Source organism: Oncorhynchus nerka, linkage group LG28, assembly GCF_034236695.1.
Source record: "Oncorhynchus nerka isolate Pitt River linkage group LG28, Oner_Uvic_2.0, whole genome shotgun sequence".
NCBI classification, from domain to species: Eukaryota; Metazoa; Chordata; class Actinopteri; order Salmoniformes; family Salmonidae; genus Oncorhynchus; species Oncorhynchus nerka.
This window is the reverse complement of record NC_088423.1, coordinates 42,223,190-42,235,035: the sequence shown is the minus strand read 5'-3', so window position 1 is coordinate 42,235,035 and position 11,846 is coordinate 42,223,190. Positions and strand designations below refer to the sequence as shown.

The 11,846-nt window shown below is 44.1% G+C and overlaps 1 protein-coding gene across 2 annotated transcripts; it reads right to left on the bottom strand.

The window, feature by feature from the left end:
• Nucleotides 1-6,160: 6,160 nt before the first annotated feature.
• Nucleotides 6,161-10,964, bottom strand: LOC115112699 (cyclic GMP-AMP synthase-like). 2 transcript variants are annotated; one of them, XM_029639725.2, is made up of 5 exons: nt 9,764-10,958; nt 9,451-9,667; nt 9,083-9,346; nt 8,628-8,727; nt 6,161-8,452 (listed from the first exon to the last, which is right to left on the bottom strand). In XM_029639725.2, exons 1-5 carry the CDS (start codon nt 10,226-10,228, stop codon nt 8,116-8,118), a joined length of 1,383 nt encoding a protein of 460 aa, XP_029495585.1. In that variant the 5' UTR covers nt 10,229-10,958; the 3' UTR covers nt 6,161-8,115. The 2 variants fall into 2 exon arrangements, with proteins under 2 accessions (XP_029495585.1, XP_029495586.1); XM_029639726.2 differs by having other exon boundaries at nt 8,301-8,474; nt 9,764-10,964.
• Nucleotides 10,965-11,846: the final 882 nt, after the last annotated feature.

Genomic DNA, 11,846 nt, shown 5'->3' with positions numbered 1-11,846 from the left:
GCCCATGCCTTCTTGTGTCCGAACCAATCAGCCAAAGCAGTGGCCCTTTAGCTGTGGAACAACATCTTCTGTGTGTATGGTTTTCCTCATCGTATCCACTCCGACCAAGGGGCCAACTTTGAAAGTAAATTAATTGCTGAGTTTTGATTAGTGCTGCAGGAGTCCAGAAGTCACACACGACTCCCTACCATCCGATGGGGAACGGGGGATTCGAAAGGTTCAATAAAATGCTGGGAAACTTGATCAGGGCCTTACCTACGAGAGCGAAGCACAGGTGGCCCCAGAAGCTAAAGTCGTTGAACTTTGCCTACAACTGCACAGTCCATGAAACAACGGGCCATTCCAGATGATGTTTGGGAGAACCCCACGTCTGCCTGTTGACATGATGTTTGGTACTGTGCTGCAAGACTCAGTGGTTGTAGACTATGACGAGTACATCAAGTCCCTAACGAGAGACCTGAGGGAGGCCATGGAGACGGTACAGGTGTCGGCAACCAAACAGCTGAAGAGGCATGCAGGCCTCTACAACAGGAAGATCAGAGGAGCTCCAGTGGAGGTCAGTGATCGGGTGCGGCTGGCGAATAAGGGTGAACATGGAAAGAGGAAGCTGGCTGATCGTTGGGAGAACAACCTCTATATTGTTACGGAGAAGAATAGTGACATCCACATCTTCAAGATACAGAACATGTTGACTAGCCAGGAGAAAACAGTCCACCATAATCTGATCATGCCTGTAAACTTCTTGCCTCTCCCTGACACTGCCTTGGAGACACCTAATATGGGAGACCGTGAGGATCAGAGTGAGGAGATGGAGGACTCATCCATGAACGATATACCAGAAATGGACATTGGTGAGAAGACTGGTGTGTTGGTATCAGAACAGACCTCAGAGGAAACACAGTCGGAGCCCTCTGAAAAAGAGACCCCAGATGTGCTGGAAGATGGGCCACTGGTGAGGGACCCTCAGAACTCAACACTTCTGAGGGTACCACTTGTGGCACAAACACGTCAGAGCTAACCTTTGGAGAAAAAATGTCCGAAACCTCTGAAGAAGGAATCATTCTGAAGATGCCGCTGGTAGCACAAGCTCCAGCAACAGTCACAGAACCTTTGACCTTGACTATCCACCGACTGTGGACAGTGACCCAACAATGGTGGTTGTAGTTGAACAGGTTTAACATAATGATAACTCTGTTAGGCCTGTCAGGTCAGGGGCTAGTCGGGTTAGGAAACGCCCAGTGAGACTCATAGAGACTATGCAGACACAGAGGGGTTTTCATACAGATTTCATTAGAATACCTAGGATTGGAATACAAGTTGGCCTGTAGATTTCAAGGTCTGTAGCCCATTTTTTTTTACTTTCAAGAGACCCCATGGAGGTAATGGGTCAGTGGTCAAGTAAGCCAAGGTTTTTCTGTCTGAGATTCTTATTGTCACTGAGTGTACTGAACATGTAACAGGCATCTTTTTCTACGGGGTCTTTGAACTCCCCTAATTCTCTTTATGCTACAGATTTGACCATCGACAGCCATCAACATCATCAAGCCCTGCACAACTAACGTGCTGTTTCCTATTTAACAACAGCAGATAATAAATAATGCTCAACTGGGACCACTGGCCGGCTCCCCTATCTCCACTGGGATTCTTTGCCTCTGACCCTCAATTCAATGGCTCAGACACAAGAGGCATGTGGCAGGGTCTACAGTCAATCACGGACTACAAGAAGAAACCCAGCCCAGTCACGGACCAGGATGTCTTGCTCCCAGGCAGACTAAATCACTTTTTTGCCCGCTTTGAGGACAATACAGTGCCACTGACACGGCCTGCAACGAAAACATGCGGTCTCTCCTTCACTGCAGCCGAGGTGAGTAGGACATTTAAACGTGTTAACCCTCGCAAGGCTGCAGGCCCAGACGGCATCCCCAGCCGCGCCCTCAGAGCATGCGCAGACCAGCTGGCCGGTGTGTTTACGGACATATTCAATCAATCCCTATACCAGTCTGCTGTTCCCACATGCTTCAAGAGGGCCACCATTGTTCCTGTTCCCAAGAAAGCTAAGGTAACTGAGCTAAACGACTACCGCCCGTAGCACTCACTTCCGTCATCATGAAGTGCTTTGAGAGACTAGTCAAGGACCATATCATCTCCACCCTACCTGACACCCTAGACCCACTCCAATTTGCTAACCGCCCAAATAGGTCCACAGACGATGCAATCTCAACCACACTGCACACTGCCCTAACCCACCTGGACAAGAGGAATACCTATGTGAGAATGCTGTTCATCGACTACAGCTCGGCATTCAATACCATAGTACCCTCCAAGCTCGTCATCAAGCTCGAGACCCTGGGTCTCGACCCCGCCCTGTGCAACTGGGTACTGGACTTCCTGACGGGCCGCCCACAGGTGGTGAGGGTAGGCAACAACATCTCCTCCCCGCTGATCCTCAACACGGGGCCCCACAAGGGTGCGTTCTGAGCCCTCTCCTGTACTCCCTGTTCACCCATGACTGCGTGGCCATGCACGCCTCCAACTCAATCATCAAGTTTGCGGACGACACAACAGTGGTAGGCTTGATTACCAACAACGACGAGACGGCCTACAGGGAGGAGGTGAGGGCCCTCGGAGTGTGGTGTCAGGAAAATAACCTCACACTCAACGTCAACAAAACTAAGGAGATGATTGTGGACTTCAGGAAACAGCAGAGGGAACACCCCCTATCCACATCGATGGATCAGTAGTGGAGAGGGTAGCAAGTTTTAAGTTCCTCGGCATACACATCACAGACAAACTGAATTGGTCCACTCACACTGACAGCGTCGTGAAGAAGGCGCAGCAGCGCCTCTTCAACCTCAGGAGGCTGAAGAAATTCGGCTTGTCACCAAAAGCACTCACAAACTTCTACAGATGCACAATCGAGAGCATCCTGGCGGGCTGTATCACCGCCTGGTACGGCAACTGCTCCGCCCTCAACCATAAGGCTCTCCAGAGGGTAGTGAGGTCTGCACAACGCATCACCGGGGCAAACTACCTGCCCTCCAGGACACCTACACCACCCGATGTTACAGGAAGGCCATAAAGATCATCAAGGACATCAACCACCCGAACCACTGCCTGTTCACCCCGCTATCATCCAGAAGGCGAGGTCAGTACAGGTGCATCAAAGCTGGGACCGAGAGACTGAAAAACAGCTTCTATCTCAAGGCCATCAGACTGTTAAACAGCAATCACTAACATTGAGTGGCTGCTGCCAACACACTGTCATTGACACTGACCCAACTCCAGCCACTTTAATAATGGGAATTGATGGGAAATGATGTAAATATATCACTAGCCACTTTAAACAATGCTACCTTATATAATGTTACTTACTCTACACTATTCATCTCATATGCATATGTATATACTGTACTCTAGATCATCGACTGCATTCTTATGTCACTAGCCACTTTAACTATGCCACTTTGTTTACTTTGTCTACATACTCATCTCATATGTATATACTGTACTCGATACCATCTACTGTATGCTGCTCTGTACCATCACTCATTCATATATCCTTATGTACATATTCCTTATCCCCTTACACTGTGTATAAGACAGTAGTTTTGGAATTGTTAGTTAGATTACTTGTTGGTTATCACTGCATTGTCGGAACTAGAAGCACAAGCATTTCGCTACACTCGCATTAACATCTGCTAACCATGTGTATGTGACAAATACAATTTGATTTGATTTGATTTGATTTGATTTGATTTATTACGGGCACTTGTTTACTAGTGCTATTGCATGCCATTTCTAGGAAGGGTACCAGGCTTTTATGCATTATACTCGACTTGAGTGGGTTGAGTCACTGACTTGATCTTCCTGTCCGGTCTTGCTCCCCCTCAGGCTCGTGCGGTGGAGGAGATCTTCATGGGCTATTATCATCCTTTTGTCAGTGTAGTAAGTTGGTGGTCTGTTGATATCCCTCTAGTAGTGTGGGGGCTGTGGTTGGGCAAAGTGGGTAGGGTTATATCCTGCCTGGTTGGATGGTGCCACAGTGTCCCCCAACCACCCCTGTCTCAGCCTCCAGTATCTATGCTGCAATAGTCTATGTGCCAGGAAGCTGTGGTCAGTCTGTTATACCTGGTGTAATTATCCGGTCTGATCTGGTGTCCTGTGTGAATTTAAGTATGCTACCTCTAATTTTCTCTCTCTCCCCGGAGGACCTGAGCCCTAGGATCATGCCTCAGGAGTACCTGGCCTGATGACTCCTGGCTGTCCCCAGTCTACTTGGTTGTGCTGCTGCACCAGTTTCAACTGTTCTGCCTGTGGCTATGGAACCCTGACCTGTTCACCGGAAGTGCTACCTTGTCCTGGACCTGCTGTTTTCTCCTTCTCCCTCTCACTCTCCCCCTCCCTCTACCGCACCTGGTGTCTCGACCTCTGAATGCTTGGCTATGAAAAGCCAACTGACATTTACTCCTGAGGTGCTGACCTGTTGCACTCTCTACAACTACTGTGATTATTTTTTGATCCTGCTGGTCATCTATGGACGTTTGAACATATTGAAGAACAATCTGGTCTTAATGGCCATGTACTCTTATCTCCACCCTGCACAGCAACCCCTCAGAGCCTGGTTCCTTTCTAGGTTTCTTCCTAGGGTCCTGCTTTTCCAGGGAGTTTTTCCTAGGCACCGTGCTTCTACGTCTGCATTGCTTGCTGTTTGGGGTTTTAGGCTGGGTTTCTGTATAAGCAATGTGACATCTGCTGATGTTAAAAGGGCTGTGTTATCAGTTTGATTGATTGACCTGTGTAATGATTATGCTGTTTAATCATCTTCTTGGTTTGACACACCTATAAAGTTGATGAATTATCTTGGAAAAGGAGAAATGCTCACTAAAAGGGCTGTAAACAAATTTGTGCACAAAATTGAGAGAATTAAGCTTTTTGTGCATAAGGAAAAAGTCTGGTATCTTTTATTTCAGCTCATAAAACATAGGACCAACACTTTACATGTTGTGTTTATATTTTTGTTCAATGCATATATAGTACACATAGTTTAGTTCTCTGTGAATTAAGTGCATTTAAAATGGTGATTTAGTTCATGTAGATACATTTCAATGTTAACACACAGTAACCAAAAACCTGATCAAATTTTCAGAAAACAGTAGAATGTTCACAAGTTTCCCAGAATTGTTTGCCAGAAGTTCACAAGTCGCCGCAAATTTGCCACAACAGTTTGCCACAACTACTTTGCATGTGGAAATATGAGCTTGCAGCAAGGTTTTCCACAACTGTTTGCCAGAAGCCTGATATTTTGGTAAGGGCATGACTGGAGACGTAAGCAGAATATTGTTTATGACCACACACATGACCAAAATTACAGGCCACTCTGACACTGATAAACAATAGTGGTTTTAGCTCTAGGCTATTGTTACAGAAACAGTAGACCAGGGCTATCCAGCCCTGTTCTTGGAGAGTTAACTTTCTGTAGGTTCTCATTCCATCCCCAGTTGTAACTAACTTGATACAGCTTACAGTGCCTTGCAAAAGTTTTCATCCCTGTCACGACTTCTACCGAAGTCGGTCCCTCTCCTTGTTCGGGTGGTGTTCGGCGGTCGACGTCACCAGCCTTCTAGCCATCACTGATCCATTTTTCATTTTCCATTGGTTTTGTCTTGTCTTCCTTCACACCTGGTTCCAATCCCATCAATGACATGTTTTGTATTTAACCCTCCGTTTCCCCTCATGTCTTTGTTGGAGATTGCTTGATGGTATGTGACGTGCATGTATTATGTTGGTGTGTGATGGGTTTTGTACCCACTTTTGTTATTTTGTACATTTCGTTTTTTAATTTTTTTATCAGCATTTATTAAACAACTCCGTTTTTACCAAGTCCGTTCTCCTGCGCCTGACTTCCCTGCCTTCCAACACCCACCCATTACAATCCCCCTTGGCATTTTCCCTATTTTGTTGCATTACAACCTGTAATTTAAATATATTTTTATTTGAATTTAATGTAATGGACATACACAAAATAGTCCAAATAGGTGAAGTGAAATGAAAAGAATACTTGTTTTAAAAAAATGATAAAAACAGACAAGTGGTGCTTGAATATGCTACGAAGCCCCAACATAAGATCTGGTGCAATCAATTACATCCAGAAGTCACATAATTAGTTAGATTTCACACAGGTCGACTTTATTTAAGTGTCACATGATCTCAGTATATATACACCTGTTCTGAAAGGCCCCAGAGTCTGCAACACCACTAAGCAAGGGGCACCACCAAGCACGCAGCACCATGAAGACCAAGGAGCTCTCCAAACAGGTCAGGGACAAAGTTGTGGAGAAGTTCAGATCAGGGTTGGGTTATAAAAACATATCCCAAAACTTTGAACATCCCACAGAGCACCATTAAATCCATGAATAAAACATTTTAAGAATATTGTATGGAAGGTGGCCGATCTACAGCAGTGTTTGTCATACCATGAGTAAGTAGCCTTGCTTGTGCAAGCCGAAATGTCTCATAGGGCAGGAGCCTATCTCCTGTTTCAGTAGCATGAGGCAGCTTAATGTACAACTACACCCCCTAGCTAGTCTATCTAGCTCCTTGCCAAGCAAAGACACATCAGGTTTCATTTTTACAGTCTTTGGTATGACTCAGCCAGGGATTGAACTCACAAAATTCCCATCACAGGGTGGACACTCAACCATAAGGCCACTGAGTTGTCAGACCATGCCTATTGAACAGGTTAAGCATACATGTGTGAAGAAAAGGGGTAGGGTTTCAACAATAGTCTAGTCCTTTGGGTTCACAGAGATAAGAAAGACATCTTTCCATGATGTGTTCTGTTTTATTAAAAGTAGGGTATTTCACACATGCACATTCCAATTTATTGGTATACAGCTGAAAACACCTCTGCCCTCAGGCCTTACATTCCAATGAATGGCTAATAATAAACTTGTGTGAACAAAAGCTGAACAGAAATACATATCGGGTAAACAGAGAGGCACCTGCAATGTGTTCACATCACACACACACACAATCTCTCTCTGTTAGACAGTTCGAATCAATGACCGTGGTCACAAAAATTATAGCTGGAGTTTCCCAGCATGCACCTGGACATACTGTCACACAGTCAGTTTCTAACAACTCAAAACAGCAAAACATACACCAGGGAAAATCTGTTTCTTCCTCCTGGTTTGGCCAAGACAGACACATAGGTGGACAAATACTCTGCAAGGAATAGATGGTGTTGACATCCTGAGTAGGTAGAATTTAGTATGGAATTATTTTTAAGGGATTTTAAAAAAGTTATGGAAAATCCTCACTGAAAGCTCATGTTAGCTCCTAGTGCTAAAACTACTAATATTTTGTGGTTTAGAATCCAATATCCCATTGCCAATTGTCTTTTGAATCTGTAATTTCTTTCCTCAGAAGAAGAAGCAACTTGCAACTTCCATGCTGGAACCTCCAGTGTTCAGCCTTTTTTTGTGTTGCACATTTGTATGTTTATTTATTTATTGAACAATTAATAGTGTTGTACTGAGTTTGTTTAACCTTTTACTGCTGTGGGCAAAATGTAGGGTCACACAGAGTGATTCTTGGTAGTCTTAAACAAAAGTATACACCTCAAACATGGTTATGGGCTTAAAAAAGAAGACACCTGTACCGTGTCAGATACAGAGTTGAGATGTATACATTTTTTACTTTGCATCCCAATATTACACTTATAAACATCACAGAACACTGAAATATAGCAAAACTGTTTGACATAGAAACTCCAGATTTTCGTTGGGTTTTTAAAAATAATCTTTGTTATGAAATTACAAAAAAATATATCAATAACATTCCACCCATGAGTCCTAAGAGCGCGATTTTGTTCATTGACAGCAGGAAAGGACTACATTACCTTTTATAATTTGTTGGAGGAGCAGTTGGCTCTCACTCAAAACTCGTCAAGTAAGATCTGAATGAAATTAAACTTCCGACTCCTCTGCTCTTCAATTCCTCCTGCCTATGCCTTTGCTTTAAGAATAGACAACATTATGGGACCACCACTGTACTCCACTTATGCCTATTGGGCCTCTGGGTGAGTCATTAAAGGGAGGTGTTCGAGGTCCCGACTCACTTGCGGAAAATGGGGAAACCATTGTTGCGTTCCTCCTCGATGCGCCGGGCCAGGAACTGACAGCTCTTGCGGTCATGGCCGGAGCCCAGTAGATTGTGTTTGGGGATAAAGAAGTTGGGGAGCATGCCATCTTTCAGGTGGCCCTCAAAGTCCTCCAGCAGCTGCTGGAAGCAGAGTCCCAGCTGGGCCGCCTCCCAGTCGCTGTCCTGGTTCCTGGAGCAGCAGGCGTGGAGCAGGGTGGTCTTGGCGTGGTAGGAACAGAACTTGGACAGACTAGGGTTCTCTGCCTTCAGCAAGCCCAACAGGTGCTTCAGAAGCTTCAGACAGAACTTCCTGAAGCAAGAAAATGGCAAGTCTAAGGAACACATGATAATACACAATTTATCAAAGGAAATGGGTTTAATGACGAGTTCATAAAATGTGGAAATTCATACGACTAGGAAAAATCCACTTGATCGTTATGACTACAGTTTTCATGTTTGTAGTATTCATTCTATAGTAGGCTTACCTGCAGCAGCGAGTCCCGCTGGCCTCGCAGCAGGTCTTCTGGGAGCCATGATTTGTTAGGATACTCTTCTCCACATGCGAGAATGAGATGCGCCATGCGTCTGTAGGTAACAGGACAAGAAAAACCCATTTAGGAAACTCAGAAAAAGGACATAGTTACATGCCACTTCCCCTTTCTCTGGAAAGGGGGGAAGCAGTGCTGAATTTATTTTTTGACACCTATATGTGACCTCTAATACAGGACTAGTAAAGGCCCTAATTTTGTGAGATTTTTTTTCTTTCAACAATTAAAAAAAATATATATATCAGATTTTTGTTTGGGGGGAGGGGGGTCTGCAGGCTTCCTGATCGCCCTTTGCAACTCCCATTCATGAAGAAATCACAAATGAAAGTGATAGTTTTATTCAAGATGTGTAAGCTTTAATAGTGTTGACTTAATGTTTACAAAAGGGTTACCTTTAGCGCAGACACCTTCCCGTTCCACCGTGCCCTTTCCCTCGTACTTCGGAACGAGGTAGTACCCCTTAAGCTTTTGTTCTTTCTTCACTTTGGTCCCGAGCCAGATGTCTATTTTGTCTATGCCTCCTTGGGTGAAAGTGGGCCAGCTCGAGCGGACCTCAAGACCCAGAACAATGTCCAGTGAGATAGGGACCGTTCCCGTCCCGTTTATCAGTAAGGTCACCGCCGGGCAACCCTTCTTTTTCTTCTCCAACCCCACGTCTTGATAGAAGTATGGAAAAAATAAACATTTTAATGAACAAATGTTTTGCATACATACGCTACACTACAGGCATTTGGGAAACGCGCGCTACAGACGTACACACCTTTGAGTATCTTCACACACTTTTTAACCTCGTTTCTGAACTCAGTAAGCATTCCACTGGCAGATATTGTGTTGTCTTCACATAGAAAGCGATCCAACGAGTGTTTTCCTCGTTTGAACGCCACGCTGTAAAACGCCCCAACATCCCCAAACGGCCGAATGTCCACCCGCTCGACAGGCACAGTTAACATCACGTCAAATTCGTCGGGATTAGAAATCTATATTGATAAAAAAAAATCGTTAAACATTTGTGAAGCACGAAAGACTATTGGGTCACACTGGTGATGTATGATTGAATGTAATTCATGACCCACCTTTAAATTCTCGTAATAACTCCCAGTGCGCACATCATTTACATCTTTGAAGCATTCTGTACACTTTTTCATGTGGTCCATTATATGCTTTACCGTGTCATTGACAATACTTGCTGATTCCGATTTCTGTTTCTTCTTAATCTTCAATTGTTCAATGGTTGTAAACAGGATCTTATTCGGATTTGAGTCAACGCTGTAACCTTTTTTGACCATCCTTGATCCGGTTTTAACTTCTACGCACTTCTGTGGCACAGGTGCCTTTTCCTCAGTGGTGCGCTTAGGCTGCTTATGTTCCTTGGTTTTCTTGGGGTTGTATTCATCAGTGACCTGTTGCGTTTCCTTCTTAGTGTCTTTCACTGGTTCCTTTGGAGGTTGCCGGGCACTCTTGGCCCGAATCGGATTCTTGACATGCGCTGGTTCCGGACTCTTTGCGCGCACGCTTCGTGGTTTCCCTCTGCCGCTCATTGTAGTAAGTATGATCGTGATGTGACACCGACGAGTTCAACTGTATTCTATGCTAGCTAAATGATACTCTCTTCACTGTTTCCGTGTGATGAAAAGTGAATGTGAACACTGTTAGAGTTGCGTAAATTCGAATCTGGTATCAGGATAAATATAACAATGAGTCACCGATTTTATACTATGTATTTTTTATTAGCTAAGTAATAAATGGCAAATGCAACTTTCGTATATACGGGCTCACTGTAATACCACGCTGGGCAGAACAGGGAACTGACAAGACGTATGTAAAACAGTATTCTTTATACTGTGATAGACAGTTCCAACCCGTCTGTTGGCCTATCACAGTAGAGACTGGGCGTGGTTTAAACTTGCTCAGCCTATTGAGGCGCTCAGGCGGGTCCCCGCCTCTTGGCGCTTCTGTTGATAGATATAAATGTTGCTTGTGAAGAACATCCAGGCTCTCATGCTCCATACGGTTATCTCGCACCTGGCTCCTGTTATTTCGCACCTGGCTCCTGTTATCTAACAAAAGACCGCTTCTTCTCGCAACACCCCGCTCTGAATGTGCCCCCCTCCCAACTAATTTGAACAGTTCCTGTCTTCATGCTTCTCTGTATTTTTCCATCATGAGAAAGTACCATGGCCCTGATACTTTTAACAACGTTTGAAGTCAGCTACATCCACACAAGCCAACAGCAGATAATATTCAATCATATATATGGTAATGGGTATAATGTAAAATACAGGATCCAACAACACTCCCCTTTCCACATACAGAATCCGTTGGTCGCCCTCTTGTGTCGAAAGCTATTGAGACAGAGTAAACAAAAGCACATGCACGCCCACGCTCACTTGTGTCATGTATGATTGCCCTGAAATGTGCTATTGTCAGGTAAATGACGTGAGAAATGCTTGTTGCTCCAAATCCCTATCTTCCATCGAGTAACTTAATGAACTTAACTTTCAGTATGATAGTGATAAATATGTAACGTTTACTATTTTACTCTTACATTAATTAACTATATTACTAAACCGTGGCAAATGACTACCCTAACCCAGTTAAACAAGTATAAGATGTCTCTTGAGATATCCATGAACCCCAGAGGGGCTCTTCAGGTCATCAGACTGTTAAACAGTCATCTCTATCCTGGACCATAGAGACCATAGAGACTGCTGCCCTATCAACCTGGTCTCAGAGCATTTTGTGTTATTCTGTACGTAAATCCGAGACACTCTATTTACTGGGATATGTTACATTTTGTATGGTATGCATTCATTTGTGGATGTCCATCATCCATTTCTCAAATTATATGTTATGAATTTGTATGATATGTTAAGAATTTGCAAAACGTAAAATATGTTATGAATGTGCAAAACTAATGATATGTTATGAAATCGAATATGTTGTGGCTAACGTTAGCTAGGTGGCTAGATTGCTAATGCTAATGTTAGCTAGCTGGCTAACATTAGCTAGGCTAGGAGTTAGGGGTTAGTGATGCAGTGTCTTAGACCACTGCGCCACTCAGGAAGTTCCTCCCACAAAGTTTTTAAAGCTTATCAATTGCCTTGCACAAAGTACCAAAATACTCAAATACTACACAGGACTCTTAAAGAATTTAAT

Coding starts and splice junctions, on each gene's coding strand:
- LOC115112699 (XM_029639725.2), bottom strand. CDS start 10,228: ATGAGCGGCAGAGGGAAACCACGAAGCGTGCGCGCAAAGAGTCCGGAA. Junction 9,347..9,450: donor GTGTGTGAAGATACTCAAAG/GTGTGTACGTCT, acceptor ACTTCTATCAAG/ACGTGGGGTTGGAGAAGAAA. Junction 8,728..9,082: donor GGAAGGTGTCTGCGCTAAAG/GTAACCCTTTTG, acceptor TGTTACCTACAG/ACGCATGGCGCATCTCATTC.